Source organism: Canis aureus, chromosome 26 (assembly GCF_053574225.1).
Source record: "Canis aureus isolate CA01 chromosome 26, VMU_Caureus_v.1.0, whole genome shotgun sequence".
In the NCBI taxonomy this organism is placed as follows: Eukaryota; Metazoa; Chordata; class Mammalia; order Carnivora; family Canidae; genus Canis; species Canis aureus.
The window spans coordinates 7702382-7723418 of NC_135636.1; the positions used below are offsets into that span (position 1 = coordinate 7702382).

Genomic DNA, 21037 nt, shown 5'->3' on the forward strand with positions numbered 1-21037 from the left:
ACCCAGGATCGAATCCCACATCGGGCTCCAGGTGCATGGAGCCTGCTTCTCCCTCTGCCTGTGTCTCTGCCTCTCTCTCTGTGACTATCATAAATAAATAAAAATTAAAAAAAAAAAAAAAAAGAAATTTAGTATTCCTCAATTTTACCAATCAGTGATTTTCAAAAAATAAACACACACGCCCCAGCACCATCCTTCCCCCGGATACCCTCAGGCCTACGCAATTGCCTTGATTAAAACAGTAGAAAGTCATGGTTTTCAAGAAGAGAAGCTTAACAAGTGTCTGAGAATATCGAGGCAACAGCCCTTTCTTAATTTGCCATGTATATGCTCCGTGGTTCCCTCACAGGGTGGCTCAGGATATAACTATCTCCTGAGCAAGGTCCTTCTTCCTAAAATGCTCATCCCTTCCTCAAACCTTACTTTTTTTTCTGTATTTTTTTTCCCCTGTATTAACATTATTAAGCTAACTAGAGCTTCTATTTTTTGGTAACTAATTAATTAGAGAGAGAGAAAGAGCAAGTATGAGCACCGGGAGGGACAGAGGGAGAGGGAGAGAGAGAAACTCAAGCCAACTCGCTGCTGAGCATGGAGCCTGCCCTGGGACCCATGAGATCATGACCTGAGCCGAAATTACTAGTCAGGCACATAACCAACCAACTGAGCCACTCAGGTGTCCCTGGAACTTCTATTCTTTGAGGACAGATTACCAAAAGTTGGATCGCTGGCACAAAGCATATGTATATAGCCAATCCCCTGCATAGTCAAAAAATCTGTGTAAAACTTCTGACTCCCTCAAAACCTAACTACTAATCGTCTCCTATTGACCGGAAGCATAAATAGTCGATTAACGCATATTTCTGTATATGTGTTATATACTGTATTCTTACAACAATGCAAGCCAGAGAAAAGAAAAACATAAAATACATTTATAGTACTGTACATAAATTTATTTTTAAAAATCTGTGTATAAGTGGACCCATACAGTTCAAACCCATGTTGTTCAAGGGTTAACTCTATATTTACTTGTGATGATTATTGCCAGATTCCTTTCCAAAATAGTTCTAGCACTAATACTTTTTTTTCAGACTACATGAAAATGAGATTTTTCCCTAATAATATAGTATTTTATAGAATATGAGCATATCAAGTTTGGAAAATCTTCTAAAGAATAAGAAATCAATATTTGTTCTCCTGTGGAGACTTCTGTAATCCCTTGTACTATCAAAGGGAGAAAAGAAACAGTGTTTTCCATAAAACGTATCTTCCTCTTGCTAAATCAACTTGTTTCCGTTTCTTCTTTTCCTTCCCTTTTTCACTCTTCCCTATCACTCCACTAGAAGATGTGTGCATATATATATATATATACATATATATATATGCACGAATGTGATTTTCTCACTTGCAAAGGCTTTTGACACATAACACTCTTGTCACATAATTCCTCCAGAGACAGCAAAGGAATGATAGTTGTGTAGCCAATTGTCTCCACAAAAGAAAAGTTTAGAAATATGGTTATTTTCATTCTTGACTGTAAGGAGGAGGCTAAGTCCCTTCCAGAGAGGCTTCCTTCCACTATTCTCCTAAGTGAAACCTTTCTTCCAGTAACCGAGAAGCAAGTTGATGTATTTCTTGATTAAGTCTCTGCCATTGACCAGGTATACATCTGGAGACATGGCTTTCAGCCTCCATCTCCTAATATGAAAAATGGGTATCAAAATAAATCTTACTTTGTAAAGCTGTTGTAAGGAGTGTGTGTGTGTGTACTTTTATATATATTTATAAATGTATTATATAAAGTCCTTAGAACAGTACCCAAAACAGAGTAAAACCAATGTTAAGTGTTAGCTGTTAATCTGACCCATATCACCCACTTGGGAGGCACCCTCAAAGGAAGCAGGACATGGAGAGTTCAAACTTCATCTGCCCTTGAGATCCAGTGGAATGGAGCACACACCCCGCTCAAAGAAAACAGCTATCCCCTCTTCCTCACTGCGGGCTGGCAGGCTGCTACGGCTCACCAGGTGGAGCAGTGGATAAGCTCTAGACCTACGGGTAGAAGCTCATGGTCCAGTGAACCTGGAGAAAAGAGCATTTTCTAGCCTCTCCTGAAAGAAGATCTGCATATCTGGTTTTAGTGCCAGGACTTGAAAAACTAGTTGTGTAATTCAGTTGAATTTTTACTTGTTTTGTGACTAGAAACACATAAAAATAAAAAAGCAATTAAGATAAAAGAGGTCCAGCTGAACACCTCTGGATTTGTCATTGACCTAAGTCAAAAAAAATTCACAAGTCTGAGGATGGCAGAGGTGAGGGTGAGTCAACATCCCGAACAAGGTACAACATCCCAGTATTAGAAACCTGGGCAACTGCCCAGGCCCCCGCTTTAGAGAGATTCTTGTACTCTTTATAACTGGGCAGTGGTTCAATGAGACTGTTGGTGAATGAAGCACTGTGGGACAGTAAGGATAGGAAACCGGGGCTTATACAGGTAACTTTAATAACTCAACCACTTTACCCTCTCCCCCACACTGCTCTTTCCAGTAGCAGGTATGACAGGGCTAGACCCATATCCACGGGAACCTCACCATCCCAGTACTGCCCACAGTGTCCTCCTGGCCTGGGAGCTTCCCTCACTGCTGTGCAGCAGCCTGGAGTGGAGCCAGGTACAACAACCAGACAATGACAGGAGCTAAGGAATAAGCCCCTCCCTCTCCTGCCCCTCCTCTGGGTTCGAGGACACTGAGGTGTGTGCTACACAGTCTTCCCAGGATCCCCGATGGAACTGAGATCCAGGTGTTCCCAGTGGTAGCCTACTTGGGTCATACACTACTGGTTGTATCGCTCTCCTCTCTCCTCTATCTGAGCTTCCTGGGACCACCTCTCAGATAAACCACTTACACTCCAATCTTGTCTCAGGTTCTACTTCCATGGGATTCCAATCTATTTCCTCTTTAAATATGGATACTTCAGGAGAGTCTTATGACCCCTTTTCCCTTGCCATGATGTTTTTATTTCAATCGTGCGTCCCCTCCATATCACTGGTCACTTTAGCCCTTGGAGATGAGCCCAGGCCCTACAATGGCCTGCCTTGGTCAGGCTGCTCCTGGGAGCTGCAGTCTGTCCTCTGGGAGTGAAACCCTTCCCATCATGAAACACTGGGGTGTCTTCCTTGTCTGGTGCCTCCCAGACACAACATCAGGGCTGCCCCCAACCACAACTCTACCACCTCTCCTGTCAGGGCTCCACCATGGCACCAGGTGCGCATCTGTCTTTTCGCTTAGAAGTTCTTCAGTATGGCTTTCAGGTATTTCTTCTGCCCCACCAAGCCTACTCAAGCAGATGCTCCTTCTATTAGAAACATGAGCAGTTCAGAGATAGGCACTCTGCTTTCCTTGGCTCATCTGACATAGCTGGAATACTGAAACCATTTCACTCTCTCCCAAGGTTGGGGACAAATGCAACATCTAAATGGGTAATTGAAATATTTTGCATGATGTGGCCAGGCTGTTTTTATTGGATCAGGAATTTCTCCTGACTTATAAAGAACATTTCACCCATACCACCCTAAGTGGCAGGGAAGCAAGATGGCTAACAGCACAGACACCAAAGTAAAAATGGTTTGGATTTGAGTTTTGGCTCTGCTTCCCTGTGTAGTTTTGGGCAAGTTAATCAACCCCTCTGAGCCCTGCCATGAAATGAGGATAACAACAGCATTTACTTCCAGGATTGTTGAATATATTAGATGAGTTGATGAATATAAAGTGCTTAATGTAGCACCTGGCACAGAGTAAGTGTGCAATTATCATTAGCCATTGTTACTATTCGTATCAGAAGTGGAAGTATCAACCTGCATAACCATTCTCCATGTAACCCTTGCAGGAAGGTTTATAACAGCAAAGTGAACTCCCCAGTTAGCCTTTAGTCCTATGACCTCCAGCCAAGCCTAGCACCGTATAATCCAGCTGTAAACTCTCTAGTTTATTTTTTTTTTAAACTCTCTAGTTTAGTTCTACTTTTAGTAGAATATGTTTCACAGTACAACAGTTCAAAGAAACTTCACAATCTCTACCCCCAAATTTATACTCTCATTCACAAATATCATCTGCATCTCTTTTGGGTACATAGCATTTGATGTGCTTTTATGTATATTCTTTAGTCATTGCTCATATGAAAAATTGAGCACTAGAACATACCTAAAGACTAACAGAATTAGAGTTTACTCCCAAGACAAAAAATGCAATATATAATAGAGGGAAAGTATGATTAAATTATAGTAAAACTTGTGAGGATTCGAGGGCGGGGGGCTCCAACTTTGTCTTTTTGCTATCTATTAACCAAAAAACAAAAGTCTACTAAGTAAACTAATAGTGGAAACAAACTTGGAGTAGACCAATTATTTATTCTTGTAAAAGAACACATGACTCTGAAGAGTAGCCATTGGATGTATGAAAGCTCTGGATGTCCTATTATGAAACCAAACTAGAGTTTTACATTGAGAAGATGGACAACTACTACCTCATGACTTTTCTTAGTAGATATCCAAGTTCCTGCTATGGTTAAAAAGTACACAACCACTTAAAAGACCTATCTTTTGGGATGCCTGGGTGGCTCAGCAGTTGGGCGTCTGCCTTCCGCCCAGGGCGTGATCCTGGAGACCTGGGATTGAGGGTCTCTTAGCCCTTGGAGATGAGCCCAGGCCCTACAATGGCCTGCCTTGGTCAGGCTGCTCCTGGGAGCTGCAGTCTGTCCTCTGGGAGTGAAACCCTTCCCATCATGAAACACTGGGGTGTCTTCCTTGTCTGGTGTCTCCCAGACACAACATCAGGGCTGCTCCCAACCACAACTCTACCACCTCTCCTGTCAGGGCTCCACCATGGCACCAGGTGCGCATCTGTCTTTTCACCTCTCTGCATGGAGCCTGCTTCTCTCTCTGTCTCTCTCATGAATGGATGAATAAAATCTTAAAAAAAAAAAAAAAAGACATCCTACCTTTTACAATTCAGAAGTATCACTAATTGGATAAACCCTTTCCCCCTCCTTAGTGTTTTCCACTTCAATGGTAACCCCCAATTTAGGCTCTTAATTCTTCCTGTCTGAACCAACTTTGATTTCTTCAGTTCTATCAACTCCTTCCCCCAGTTCATCCTGCACAGCACTACCAGCCTCATCTTCCTGCAGCTGCACACCTGTGATGTCACTGCTCTGTCCACAAGCCCTGCCTTCACCTGCCCCAACACACATGGACACACACACATGTATTCATAGATACATGCACACATGGGTTCCAGGAGGAAATCTCAATTCTTCACCTGGTACTAAGAAGTTCTATGATGTAACTTTCCAAACTCATTGTCTACCACTTCCCTATAAGAATATCAGACTTTAACCAGGCTGAATAACTACTCACTAGGCTTTCTTGCTTCTGCTCCTTTACTCATAACATCTCTGAACCTTAGAATGTCTACTATATTCCCCTGACTGCATATTCCCCCTTCCCATTCCTGCATGCTAGTTCAAATGCCACCTCCTCCACCAAGCCTTGGGATACTCATGTCAGTGGAAGCACATCTTTTTTCTTCATGTAGCACATGCCTACCCCACGTAACCAGCATTTATCACATACTACCCTGGGCCTCAGAAAGGGCATCTCCTTGAAGGCAAACACTGGAATTCATAGTAGGACCTACTGTGGCTTCTCACGCAAATCAGTTGCTCAGAACATATTTATTGACTTCAACGGTGACACTATACTGTGCTTCAGGCCAGTCCCTGAAGACTGACATCTCTGGGAACAGAGACTAATACATTTGACTGTCTAAAGAAGAGATGTGTGGATTTCCACTGGGAAAAAAACATTAACTCATATGCTAAGAAATTGTTCTAGAATTGGCATATAATAAGGATTAACCAATTCATCATTTTACTGAAATGTATTTACCTTTTAATTGATGGAAAATCAATAGGAAATTGAAAATGACAAGATGTAAATTTCTCAAAATGTTACCTAATTGATTCTTACACACAGTCTATAATCAAAGCTTTTAAGGAGATGACACTTCTCAGCATAAAGTGAAATACTTCTCTTCTAATTATTATATGTAACATCTTTAAGGGTTTGTAAGCTATATGTCTCTTGCCCTAATTTTCAACGTAACTTAAAAGGAGACTACATAACTGTATGTAAGGTAAGGAATCAGTAGTGCAAATAGAAAAAAAAGAAGTCTCCCATTTTACCTAAGTACCATTGACACTGCCGTACTAAAAATGCATTTATCAGGAATGGCATAGAAAGAACAAACTGGTTTATAGATTAAAAACGTCAATTATTTTGTGACCCAATGTCAAACAGAAACACTGCCTGAATGGTTTAGGAGTCTATCACATCACACCACATTTGGCATACATCTAATGGTACAGAAATCATTTATCATTAAAGGCCTTTTTTATATAGGTCAAGGTTGCTGGGCCTTGGTGTTTTGTATCTTACAGTTTAAAGAATGCTCTAAATTCTGTTTTTTAACTTTTTAATCTTTGGGAAGGAAAACTAAAACTTCCTATAAACTCAGCTTAATGCCTGCTAATGCATGGAAAAAAGGAAAACTAAAACCTTCCTCCTACTATAAAAACAAAATAGTGTGGCCTCTGTTTCTTTTCTGATAAGAGTCTTAAATACCAAACAGTTAACTGCATAATAACATTTACTGGCAGCCAGGCAGCCTGCTTAGCAGATATATAAAGCAGGTAAAAGGAGAAAAAGTTAATTTCTTGGCTGAATGATTCCATCGGTAGCTATAGGGCAAACCTGAAAGTCTTTTAGTAAAGTAGCAGTTGGTTCTTCTATCAATCTGTAGCACACATACTCTTCCAAGGAAAGCATTAAATATGAAAATCATATCCCGTTATCATCTGTTTCCAGCTTTCAGTCCAGTAAGCTTTTCTTAATGAATGCTGCAGCCTAAGGAACGAGCACGCTGTTGGCTTCTCTGAATAATGGAGTGATGCTACCATTTTTGCTTATTACAATATCGACTGGCTGAGGGGGTTTCACACATAGTCACAAGTGACTACTCTTGCCAGCATGCTCCAAGTTATTACAAGATGTTTTTAGACATTTCATCTAAAAGAGCTTTACTGCTTTTAGTGGAGAAAACATCTATGGTCTTGAACAGAATCATTTATATGGAGATAGGCTGCAGGATTAGTAGCCTGCATTACGGCAGATACATAGCAGAATTTATTTAAGTATTCCCTGCCAGTCTTTTTGTCTGTTGCTTAGATATGCAATCTTTTCTTTCCACTTCCTCCGTGAAAGGTTAAAATGTACAAAATTATATATACAAAGAAAAGAAGCAAAAGGCCACATTTTGTTTACCTTTTGCTTAAAACATTTCTGGAACTAAGGGGGGGAAAAAGCAGCTATAAAGCATCATTTAGCCAAACATAATTTCACCTGCTAACGACACTAAGGTTTTCTTGGGAATTTGTCTCTTTTAAGCCTGCCGTGATGGCCTTTCAGCACATTTAATTGAATTAAACATTAAAGTAATACTCTGTAAGGAAAAGTCTTTAAATAATACTTATAGGTTAATCAAAAAGATCTTTGTAATAAGATGATTTTATTTAAAACACTAAGGTAAAAGAGGAATGTTCCAGAAGTCCTCTGTCAACAGTAGGTATATTATTTTAATGTATTACCTTTCCTCTGTCTTTATCCTTCTGTTCACCTCTTGCTTCTGGACTCTCTTTTGACAGTAGCTGCATCTTCTTCATTTGAGCCACATATTCGTTCTAAATATAAACAAAGTTTCGATTTTGTGGTGGCTCTTATGATAACCAGCTATATTTTTCAGTTATTAGAGCATGAAAAGAACACTGAAGTAGAAAGTAAAAGCTGATATTGTCAAGAAATTCAACTTATCTTAGAAAAGAGATGATTTCACAAATAAAATGTCAAAAACTGAGTTCTATAAGATGCCACATGCTTTTAAATAAGATTTGATGGATTCTCACCATCTTTCATCAACATAGGGAATAAAACCTTGTTATATCAAACTCTGAGGAAAATACAGTTACTTTAGTATGAAAACAACACATTAAACAGTGTTTACCCTGAAAATTTTTTGTCCTAAAGGAAAAGAAATCAATCCTACTGACTTTATATCTGTATGGTATCTACATTAGTATCATGGTCCTACCAGTCACAGCAACAGAGTATATTATTTGCCAGATCCTCGACTTGAAATGAATTCCATTTTCTATGAATAAAAACATATAGTAGACATCAGTGCTCAACACCATAGGAATGAAGTTTGCTCTGGCACTAATAACTACATAAAGATGTCTGCTTCATTATTGTACTATAATTGATGAAAGTGATTCCATCATAAAATGACTTTTTTTTTTAAAGCAAGGCATAAAAAGTGCTTTGATTCAGTGTTATTAATTAAAGCCTTAAGAAATTCACCGATGGTGGTCCATCACAGATAAGTATTAGAACATTTTCTAAGTTAGGTTGTGATGCACTGCAATTAGAAAGACACCTATGAGATAACCAAATTAGAAAACCGTTTCCTTAGTTCTCAGTCTGAACATGTAATTGGCCTGAGATTTGAGATACAAAAAAAAAAAAAAAAAAAAGTCAGTTCTAATGAGAATTGACTTATTTCCCTCAAAATATTTTAAAGGATATTATAGTTGCTCCATTTTTATTAACAATTAAGCAGGGAATTTTTTCTCTATCAAAATGCTATTAACATGATAGATGACAGTAATGATCTAAAGAGATTCCTGATTAAGCAATAATTTTATAAGGCTAGTATACACGATAAACTAAGAAAAGATAAGGAAAGAGGGCAATTAAGTTAATACAATTTATATCTTTCTGTTCTATATCTACTTCTTTGGACTCAGAGACATTTACTTTTTAACCCCAAGAGCTTTCAAAAGGCATACTTTATAGATTCTAAGGGAAAGCATCCTTAAAAATGGGAGTGAATTATAAAATAAAATAAAAACACTGAGCTTTATTAAATAATTATAGGTTATACAAAAATCCTCCATTCCTGTGGCTACAAATATTTTCATATATTCTTTGAGATCAGTTATGAACATGCAACAGGCATGTTGTACCTGATTTCCTCATTATGGGATCATTTCAGAGCCATATCTTCCAAAGACAGAGTACTTTCTCATGTAATATGTGAGTTTTATTTAATTCATTTTGCTGTAGCAAAAACTGATAACTGCATTACGGCTTTATAAAGAACAGTAAGGACCGTCTCTTCATGAGTCCAATTTAGATTGTTCTCAATGCATCCAAATAATTTACTGAATTGTAGGTACTTTTCTAAATTAGTGATGCAAATAAAAACCGAACAATGTATTTGAAATCCAAAGTTGCTATGATAAATTAATAATTGATACAAACTATAACTTTGTATCCCCTAGGACCACGCGTTTTCCACCTACAAATGCCTTGCTCTTTAACTTTTATTTATACATAGGACACTTGGTTACTATCTATCAAATCCACCTTCTGAACACTGGAGAGCAGGGATTTCCAGCCCCCATCTCCTATTCTATCTGCATATAAACAAAGGGTTGTACTAGGTTTAAAAGTTTTTGGAAAACTGTATAGATGAGTCTTACCAAAACTTCCACAGCTAACAATGTCTGATGAAATAGCAGAGCACACATCTGCTTTTCCCATCAGTCTTTCATGTTTTATTCCCCATTTCTTCTCTGATCAGGTCCCATTATACCTCTACAATACATGAGGGCTTATACTGCATCGTTCTGTCTGGTGATGACAGGTTCCTGCTCTCTTCTTGCCATGTGGTCTAGATATCTGTCAGATTTGCTACTTTAGGGGGGCAAAGTTCTCATGTCCTGTCAGCGCCTGCCAGTCCATAGCCTCTCTAAGGACAGTTCCCTCTTCTCCCAACTCCCCTAGGGAAATCTGTTTTAATAAACCTAAGAACATGGAATCAACCCATCAGGTAACTCGTTCCGTCAGTTACCATTTTGCTTCACAGCACTGGACTGGATGCTGCCCACCTACATGTAGAGGGACCTTTCTATTCATTTCCTTACTGTGTGCAAACCATTTTATCTTATCTCAACTGATGAAATCTGTTAATGATGATTTGGGGTCATGGGAAAAGGAGATGGAGGTCCTGCCAGGTCTTTCAGGTCCCTGGGATTTCTCTCTATGCACATGACACATTTCATTTTCCATTCTTTCCTTCTTTTCTTCTATACCCCCACTTACATTCCTTCAATTTCCCCGTATCACATTATCACTTTGGCTGAAGATGCCACCACTACCTTCTATTTAAACAGGCTTCCTTTTTTTCAGTGGTCCTTAGGATTATATAAACATTCTCGGTTACAGAACTGAACAGACATTTAAAATCAACTGGCCCAGCCTCCTCATGTACCCAACTCTTTGGGTATAAAGAGTTACATAAACTGTCTGATTTGACCCTGAGAACTACAGTTCACAATCTTTTGTTTTCTCTTCTATCTTTTTTCCAGTATATGCGTTTCCTCTTAAATTCTGAGTTTCTACAAAAAGGTATAGAGGAATACTTACTTATATTCAACTAATGCATATTAACAAGTAATACATTCTGGTTCATAAAAAATAGGATAAGCTACAGACTGTCTTCCAGAAGCCTAAAGGTCATGCCCTGTCACAATGCTCAGTAGGGATCAAATGAGAGCTCAAAGATTTGTTCTCTTCAAATTTTATCCCCAATAGGCACATTTCATCTAAGAACTGAATTTTTAACAAGAATTGCATCTTTAAATAGTAACATTATATCTTTATAAAGTGCCTCTGTTATTAAACAGAAATGCTCCTGGGAAGGTATAACACAGGATAGAACCAATGTGACAACATTAGCTCTCACATAGTTGTTCATGGTCCATGAGATGATGGTCAAAGATGAAAAAGATGGAAGAATTAATTTTCAGTCAAGGGGGGAGTCTCAAAGCTTACTGAGTGCTTATTATGTGCTACATTCTGGGTCAGACACTGACAGCATTGAAATAATAAGATGAGGAACCCACAGTGAGGTGGGCAAACACATAAACAATGACAATACCATGGAGGAAGTGCTTACTGAGATAACTATGGCACAGACCTAAGGCAGGACAGAGGGAGAGAGGCCTTCTACTTGAAGAAGATGGGAAATAATGTGGTGCTTTCAAGTAAGTGTTCAGCATGTTTAAAATTCAGTGGGTGCATGTGAGTACATGAGTGTGTAAAGGAGAGAAAATGTGCACGTGTGGGAAATAAAAATGGAGAGGGATGGTGGGAAGACATGGGGGTGGAGGGAAGATTGCATGAGTTCTGGGGGTATGAGGGGGCAGGGGTGGGGAGAGCTAGGGGTAGGAAGAGAGAGCGAGCAGAGATGGGGACAGAGGAAGGGGGGGCACATGGGGAAGAGAAAATGTGCACATGTCTGTGTATTTGTGTGAGACAGACAGCGAGAGAGAATGTGTGCTAGGGGTCCTAAGGCTGAGCTGCAGGGTGGTGTGCAGGCTGAGAGCAGCATCTGGGCTTTATCCTAAAAGGCTGAGCAAGCACTCAAGGATTTCAGGCAGATGAGAGACATAACCAGATGATGACTCTCCTCAACTGGGGACCCCCTGAATGCCCTGGCATGCCAATGTCATGCCTGGCACTTGAATGTGGGAGGCTGAAACAGATGCTGGCCATGCTCCACACATGTGCCTGGGACCCCTTTGGATGCTCCTAAGTCCCAGCATCCCTGTCTCTGTGCCTAAGGAGCTCACGGTTAATTTCCCTTCACCTACTTCTCTTCTCCATCAGTCCTCAATCAGTGATGCTCAGGAGCCATGTATGCATATTCCAAATGTTCGGAACCACTTGGCAGGGTTTCTGTGTGGGGTTAAGTTCCAGATGCTGACTATGATAGTTAACTTAGTAATACACCTTGTTCCAGCCACCTGTACTTCCCTGTCTCATCTACCCTCTAGCCTACTGACCCTCTCTGCACTTCCCAAATAAACTACTTCCATTTGAACCCTTGTGTCAGGGTCCACTTCAGGAGAACCCAAACTGAAATAAGGGCAAAGGGCACCCAAAGAAAACTGCTCTAAGGACCAACTGGGGATCTTCCACAAAAGCACTAATGCAGGGAGCAAGGGTTGAATGGGGGCAGAGAGAGAAAGAGAGAAGAACATGATCTTCACAATACTAGTAATATTTACATTATTAAACTGAGTGTAGTCAGCCTCTTTATCTGACAAGTAGCAACACAGCCTCAACACCATATTTTCAAACCTACATGACAGATCAATAGCCTCTAAAAGCCCTGAAAATGATCACAGGCCCCCAAATTAAGTAGTATAATTAATAAAATCAGTTGAAAGGGTTTTTTTTTTAAAGCCTTTATCCCATTTAAAAAGATTTTAATATTATATAATAAAAAGGGCATTGTCCTACAAAGAGGGAGAAATGCACTTAATTTGGGCCAAATTCCCACTTCTTGCACCCTGCTTCACTATTTCACTTTCTGGAACTCTACCAATTACTAATTCGTTTGCATTAACTATATTCTATTCAATGGGAAATATCCCTGGCATTTTGGAGTATGTGGACAATATGCTCCATCAGAACATCTTTCTCCTAAGGCTTATGTGTGGTCGGCCAGTAAAGGAAGTGAAGATCTGAGACCTGAGTGGGGCAGGATTAAGAGGAGACAGGTTGTTTGAGCCTTCCTAAGACCACCACTGGACACCAGGATGAAAGGAATGGGAAAAGAATAGGGACAAACATTTCCTTCTTTGAAACTCTTACTTCACAATTTGCTGAGATAAGTGGTATCACTGGCTAGAGTTTCAAATATCACTGTCTGATTTCACAAGCACGTTTCAAGCATTCAACTTGGACTTAGGGTGATTCCCAATATACAGTTCTCCATGGAACTCACAGCTTTCCCAACTGTAGCTACATAGTCTGCTCTTCTAAACCATCACAGATTGTTTTCAAAAAGCATTCCTTACCAAAAATTCAACTGCTCTCAATATAAAAATATTTACAAAAGAGGATTCTCCCTTTCAAATTCCTCCATCTCACATTTGGCTATATTGTGAAATCAATAATTGAGTAAAGCATCAATATGAAAATAAAAGGAAAATTTCTATTATTTTCTTTTTTCTATTGAGAAGGCAACATTCCCTGCTTTGTCCACCACTTTTATTTTCTCTGTGAAATCTCTGAACAGCAAAGAGATTTACATTGCTGATACCAACAATTGCTTTTTGAATGCTAAGTATTTTGCTTGACTACTAAGAGAAGAAAACCCAGAGTGCTGCAGCTAAAACTTCCTATTGCTTGAGCACACCTAACCTCCAGATCTTGGTTTCTAAATACCCTTCTCCACTAAAAGGAACCACAGCTCCTTGGGAAAGAGGCTAATTCCATGTCTGAGGCAGAGACGCATCCAGCAAACCTGGAATACCTTGTGCCCCAAAGCAAAGAAAGCTCAGAATTAATGGGGTCGGGTCAAAAGGACACAGAAACCAATTTCAAGAGAAACTGGGAAATTTGGGAAATTTCCCAGGCAAAATTTGGGAAAATATGAACAAAAAGAATAATACAGTGACTAAGAACACACTAACTAAAAAATCACAAGTCCCTGGTGATACCTAAAAAAAGAGAGAAAAGAAGGAAAGAAAACTCTTCTTTATAGAAGAATGTCAGCTAATAAAGTAGAAGATCAAATTAGAAAATCACCATTTCATAACCTCCAATATAACTAATTCAGGCATCACTGATGGATCCTAAAGCCACTAGGTAAAAAGCTGTTGAGGAACAAGATATTGCTAGGATGTCAAACTATCATTCCATAGACTATTTGCTCAGCTGCAAAGGGAATAAAAGTACCATATAATAGAGAGATCTAGAGATTGTCATATTAACCAATGCATCAAACTCAACCTCACTCCGGTCAGACCACCTGACATCATCCATGACTCATGAGGCCTCCTGATGGGATGCAAGAGTAACCTCAGCTATGACTTTTTAAATTTAACTAATTAAAATTAACAAAATTAAAAACTCAGTCCTTGGTGTCACAAGCCACATTTTAAGGGCTCAGTAGCCATGTGTAGCAAGTGGCTACCTTATTAGACAGCAATAGTATAGATAGAGAACATTTCTATCACTACAGAAAGTTCCATTGGGCAGTGCTGGTCTAATTTTCAGTTAAATAATACCAGTCAAATTCGGATCATTCTATAGGCAACTAGACTACCTTCTTCAAAAGTCAGTGTCATGAAAAAAAAAAAAAAAAAAGGAAGGGTGGTAGGAGAAACTTAGATTTAAAGACAAAAAAAGACACAATAACCAAAAGTAATGTGCAAATCCTAGCTGGCTCCTGGTCTGGAAAAATAAAAAGAATTTTGGAGGGAATTGGGGAAATTAAATATCGGTGGATATTAAATGATATTATTAATTTTGGTAGCTGTAATAACAGTAGTATGATTATGTAGGAGACTTTCCTTGTTCTTAGGAGATCCACACTCAAGTATTTAGGGAAGAAATGTCATGGTGTCTACAGCATACTTTCAGTGGCTCACAAAAAAAAATGTACGTACACACACACACACACGCACGCAAAGCAAATATGGTAAAATATTTATACCTACTGCATCTTGGTAGAGAGTATGTGAGTTGTCTTAGTCCATTCAGGCTGCTATAACAAAACACCACTGGCTGGGCGGCTTATAAACATCAGAAATGTATCATTCACAGTTATGGAGGCTGGAAAGTCCAAAATCAAGGCACCAGTGTGGTCACCTTCTGGTGAGGGCTCTCTTCCTCATTCAGAGCCACCACCACTGCATCCCCACACTGTAGAAGGGGCTAGGAAGGTCTCTGGAGCTTTTTTTTAGAAGGCATCCTACTTCATCCATGAGCTCTCCAACCTCATGACATAAGCATGTCTTGAAGGCCCCAGCTATGAATACCATTACATTTGGGGGTTAAGATTTCAAGATACGAATTTCAGGAGGACACATTCAGACCATTGCATGAATGTTGATTATAATAATTATTTTCCTTTTTCTGTGTTTTTGAAATAAAGGTTCAGTGTGGGAAACTCCCAGAGAAAAAAAAGAGAAAGGGAAGTACTGAAGCCAACTTCTTCTGTAACCAGTATTCAGTTGGGTTAACTTGAGCAACAACTCTTGGCCAGCACAAATGGTGACAAAAAGGCCTAGCCCTCCACACCTGGCATCATTTGTGGAGCTGTAGGTTGCCCAGCACCTTACAGAATGGGATCCCAGAATCAGAGAGGGCCACAGAGAGCAGCTGCTCTGGTTCACACAGTTGAGGAGCATAAAGGCGAACTCTATGGAGCCAGTTCTACCCTTGGTCTCTCCCCAACACACTGTCTAACCAGGACAGAGGAGCCCAGACCCCAGAAAAAGAACCCATTAAAGAAGGAAGAAATCCCCAGAAAGAATGAAATCTTGCCATTTGTAATGACATGAATGGAGCTGGAATGTATTATGCTAAGCGAAATAAGTCAGAGAAAGACAAATACCATATAATTTCACTCATATGTGGAATTTAACAAACAAAATAGGTGGACGTATGGGGGGGGGGTGGAGGGAGAGAGAGAGGGAAACAAACCATAAGAGATTCTTAAGGATAGAGAACTGAGGATTGATGGAGGAAAGTGGGTGGAGGATAAATTGGATGGGTGATGGGTATTAAGGAGGGCACATGTTATCATGAGCACTAGGTGTTGTATGTAAGTGGTGAATAACTGAATTCCACTCCTGAAACCAATATTATATTGTATGGGTTTTTTTTTTAAAGATTTTATTTATTTATTCATGAGAGACAGAGAGAGAGAGAGAGAGAGAGGAGAGAGGCAGAGACAGGCAGAGGGAGAAGCAGGCTCCATACAGGGAACCTGACATGGGACTCGATCCCAGGTCTCCGATCACACCCTGGGCTGAAGTCGGCACCAAACCGCTGAGCCATCCAGGGTGCCCTATTATACCATATGTTAACTAACTAGAACTTAAATAAAATTTTTGTACAAAGTTAACTTGATAAATGAAAAAAATATAAATTAAAAAATAATAATAAAGAAGGAGGTAGACTCTAGAGGGATCCCTAATGCTGCTCAAATTCAATCTTGAGGCCAAAAAATACCATATGCTAGGTGCTGAGCCTGGTAGTGGGTAGTGCTCTTGCCTGTACAAGTTGTGTAGTATAACAAAGTAAAGATATTTCATTAATTCTTCAACTAAAATAGAAATTGAAAAAATGCAATTTCAAGTTCCACGATCAAAACCTAGCCTCACGGTAATCCACAGAGAAAATGGGCAGTTAATCTTATGGACGAACAACTGAACATTACTGACCACCACTGATCTGATAATCTGATACATACTGCTATTACCTCCTTCTAATTTTAGCAAAAGAGACCAGGGTGAGAGTGAGAGAGAGAGAGAGAAATATAGTACAAAACAAGAAGTTACCTTCAGTTCTTGAAGCTTCTCTGTATTTGTGGTAAAGTGTCCAACATGAGCTTGGACATGTTCAAATCGCTTTAAATAGTCTTGGTTTCGAGTATGAGCCTTCTTTTCTGATTCACGTATTTCCTTCAGGTATTTCTTTAATTTAACATACTTCAGCTTAACTCTAGAAAAATAAAAAGCAGATTTTTAAATAATGCAGTTAGACTCTGGCAAATCAAAGGAGGAGACTTTTCTTTAACAAAATTGTTAACAAGACAATGTATTTGGAGATATTTTACCCAAATACTGAAAGCTAAGAGCAGAATGCACATGCATTTTTAGAGAGAAGAAATTAATGCATCATCACTGAGTAGCACATCCAGACGTAACTCTCCTGAGAAATGTATATAAGATTACATTATAACATTCACACAATAAAGATTGATATGGATTTCTTTCTCAAAATTAAATGTGATTTCAAGAGCTGTGTCTATGTGGCCATGGTTGGATGAATAGTCCATTAGCATTCTTTTTATGACAGACAATTTCAAAACTACCTGCTTTATGGAAATAGAATCAAACTATAAACCACAATCCATAAATTCCAAAGAAATTCCAAAATTTAAAATACCCCAAAGGCTCTCATTTAGATAATATTAAAATTTTTAATGAGGAACTATAACAATATGCTATATTTTTAAAATATTTTATGATAATAAAATTATCATATGCTCTGTAATTCTACTCAAATTGTGAAAAAACCTTTAGAGACTCATCCAAGGTACAGAACAGAAGGCACACTGAATGGCTCAAGTTGTGCAGCCCACTCTTCCCACAGAACCAACACTGCTCATTCTAGCTCTTTCTTCACAAGTTTTATATGATAAGAGTACCTGGTATGAAGCATTTATATTGTTAGTTCAATAAAATAATTCAACAGTCTTTTTAAATTAAGTTTCTAATTTTAATTCCAGTTCTAGTTAACTTAGAGTATTATATTAGTTTCAAGTGCTTAACATAGTGACTCAACAATTCTGTGTATTACTCAGTGCTCACAATTTTTCAACATTGTTCTGTCAAGCAAAACTAAGTTGAAAATCACAAAAATGTTCACCCTCAAGACCAGATTGGCAAAGATGCTGGAGAGCTTAAAAACTAATCAGCAATAGACCTTAAACCTCTGTCTAGGTCAAATATTTTCAAGAAATTCTTTATCATGCTAATAAGTCTATGCTGACTTTAGTTGGCTGTCCCCATTTTTCCTTCTAAACAAAACACTTAAGATTAGTTTTACTACTGTCCACGTCTGCCACTTTTGACGCAAATGACAGTAATGGAGGTGGAACCTAAAGCATTGTCCTACACAGGCAGGCACTTCGTGAAGCTGTGGTGGTGGCCAGTGCCCAACTGGAATGTGTACAACAGTAACCATGTCTTTTCCACCCAAAGTCTAGTTTCATTCCTGCTCCCACATTAGCATTCAGAGCTGACCACAGAAGTCCACCCACCCATCCATACAGCCATTTGTATATTCAGCACTGTAAATAGGAAAGCCACTCAGCTAGTCAACAGGGAAAACAAAAAATTAGATAAGTCTAATACAGTGTCATGAATGCTAAGAAGAAAACTGCCAGGGACTCTTACTTACAGACTGGGTAACCTGACCTAATTGAGGGGATTAAGACAGCCTTCCCAGTGGAAATGGATTTTTAACTTAGACATGATGGATGCACAGAGGTAACCCAAAACTGGGGAAAGCCAGGGAGAGAAGATGAGGGGAAATGCTCAAGCAGGGGAAATAGCACGGTGCTAAGTTCAAAGGCAATAATTAAGAAAATAACTATACTAATATTGGCGAAAACTGTAATAATAAATTATTGCCTCTTACACTGGGTCAGATACTACTTCAAGGCTCTGTTAAGTTCTCGTAACTACCATTACCCCCATGTGGCAGACTGAAGAAACAGTACAGAGTGTTGAAGTAATTGTCCCCAGTCTGAGCTGGTGGGGCTCAGACTGAACAGAGGCACCTGGCAACACAGCCCCGCTGCTTACATGATACCATAAAGTCCTGTCATGCTTCAGTAAAGATTCTGTGTAACATGTTAGGGGAGGCTGGTGAGAGAGTGATGAAGATAAACCTAGGGGCAGATAATGGAGGGTCGGGTACACTGTTGTGCCAGATATCTGCAGGCCCTCCTCACACGTTCTTGGCCCAGCTCTTCCTCTGCTAGCTATGGCTGCAGCCACCTGGTAGCACCTGTCTCAGATGCACCTAGTATCTTGCTTTTGCAGGGTTGCTCCTCTGAGTTCACAGCATGGATGTGAGAAGGAGTTAACAGCTCTTAGGGTGTTCCTGCCCAATGTGGGGTTGCCAGCAGATAAAAGGTTCCCTTCCTCCCTTAAGTGAACACTTGTGAGGAGCAGAGAAGCAGTCTATGTGGCTCCGCTGAAGGTCTGGAAGGATAGAGCACCAGATGCCCAGAGCAGTGACCAGTTCCTACTTCATTCTTCCCAGCCTTGCTCGCCAGTTTTATGTGAGCACTTCCTAAAATAAACTACCATCTACATACAAACCCTTGTCTCAGGCAATGCCTTCTGCGGGGGGACCCCATATTGAAATAGCCACATTAGCCAGTTTGGATTTTATCCTGTCAAGAAGTCAAAGAAAGTATACTTTTAGCAAATCATTCCTTTCAACTTCCAGGAAACAAGAGGCTAAGTAAGAAAGGGGAACAAACTCAGCAAACTGACAGCTTGGTAAAGGTCCCCAGGAAGCCAGGAACAGGCTGCAGAAAAAAATCTCGACCCCACTGGCTTCCCTCTTGGCAGCAAGCTAGAAAAATGGCAGCTGCCATGGATGCTCTCAGACCTGGGCCCACTTCTGAGATGATGGTGTCCACAATACTACTATTCCTTGCACCATCTCACTGCTTTTTTGTTTCTTCTAGAACTACTGGGGACATATCACTGTCCACCATGACGGGTATCCTTGAAAGTACACTGAGACCTAAAACCAAAAATTAATTTTGCAAATGAGAAAACCAAATGGACCTTATAGGTGATTTGCTTTTAAAGTTTTCTCTTAAAAAAAAAAAAAAAAAAAAAAAAAAAAAAAAAAGTTTTCTCTTTCTTCTGGATGAGATGTTTTCATTTCTCACTCATAATGTGGCTAAATAAAAAAATTAATGCTATCATAGCCAGAAATTTTTCATATGAATAACACTGGAGGTAACACCACATATTTGACTTAAGGGTAAAGTTCAATTTCCATAAAACAGAATTAAAAATATTAAAAGTTGGCTCTTCATATTAGAATAACCCAGAAAGGATACATGGATTTTGTCCATTGCTCATAATAACTTTCACAGGCATTGTCAAACATCCATGAACAAATGAGACATCACATAACCCTGCCTTCAACAATTGGTTAAAAGGTCAGCCACAGTTATTATGCCTTAATCATTACATAGGCTTGATGTGTTTAAATTGTGATCAAAAAGATAAGAAAGACTACATAATACATCTTACTCTCAGCCATGTAAGCCAAATAGATTCCTGAAATACCACAAGATATCAAATAGTGAAAATAATTTTTATCTTTACAGAAATTTTGACAAAATTTATTCCTACATTTGACAGTGATTATATTAAATTTCAGTGTTTACTGGAAATAAGTACACATTAGACCTGAGAGAACAGCAAAAGTACTGTTATGGTATCTGTAACATACATTAGGATTGTGTTTTTATTGATTAACATACACCAACTGGTTCAAACACTGTTACTACTGTCACATCTTACCTGCATATATCAGATTGGTTATATTCATAAAGTTTCCTTTCCAGGTCCAGTCTCTTTTTTTCACTATAATATAGAAAGAAAATATTTTATGAATAAATTACACTGATAAATAATAGGCAGTTGGATTTAGAACATGATCTCTTTTGAAATTACACCTTTGTGAGAATGCTCCTCTGGTCTAAGAAGCAGAAAATGCCAGCTGTTTGAAACTCAAAACACAAAAATATTTGGCAATCACCATAGAAATCTAAAAAGCAAAATGATACCAATATGAAGCAAAAAGAACAAGATTTTCAAAGCAAATGGGAGAGAGGCACTAAGAAAAGACTGGAAAGTAGGTTCATTCATTCAGCAAGTATTTCTTGAGTGCCATGATGAACCAGTAACTATTCCAAGCCTGAAAACTAACATGGTGAACAAGCCAGCCAAGGCCTCTGGTGTCAGGCAGCTAACATTCTAGGGGGAAGGACAGACAATAAATAAGATAAATATGTAAAATAAAATATGGCCAGATTTTTCTGAGATAGCGGCATTTGAGTAATGAGGGTTTTACCAGGTCAAGACAACATACTTCCACAAATCCACTTTCAACTGAAGACTGGTAGCTTGCTCTGCTCCCTAGTAGACAAGCCTGAGAAGAGCCATGTCTTTGAAAAGTAGACCTAGTTCCATTCATACTTAATGAAGACCAAGTCCCCTACTACTTTGAATTTGGAGGAAT

At 39.2% G+C, this 21037-nt stretch overlaps 1 protein-coding gene across 8 annotated transcripts in view; it reads right to left on the reverse strand.

The window, feature by feature from the left end:
• The window catches only part of KIZ (kizuna centrosomal protein), a 131508-nt gene that overhangs the window by 99509 nt on the left and 10962 nt on the right, over positions 1-21037 (reverse strand). For 4 of the 8 annotated variants that reach the window (XR_013364706.1, XM_077871978.1, XM_077871980.1 and 1 more), the window contains exons 2-4: positions 20317-20379; positions 16534-16696; positions 7699-7791 (exon numbers count right to left, since the gene is read on the reverse strand). Coding sequence is in view for 7 of the 8 variants with exons in the window: in XM_077871978.1 (XP_077728104.1) it covers positions 7699-7791; positions 16534-16696; positions 20317-20379 (319 nt within the window). In the remaining variant the exon portion in view is untranslated. Of the gene's footprint in view, positions 1-7698; positions 7792-8198; positions 8259-16533; positions 16697-19089; positions 19143-20316; positions 20380-20887; positions 21023-21037 lie in introns of those variants that run through there. The other 4 variants (XM_077871983.1, XM_077871982.1, XM_077871981.1 and 1 more) reach the window with 4 other exon arrangements.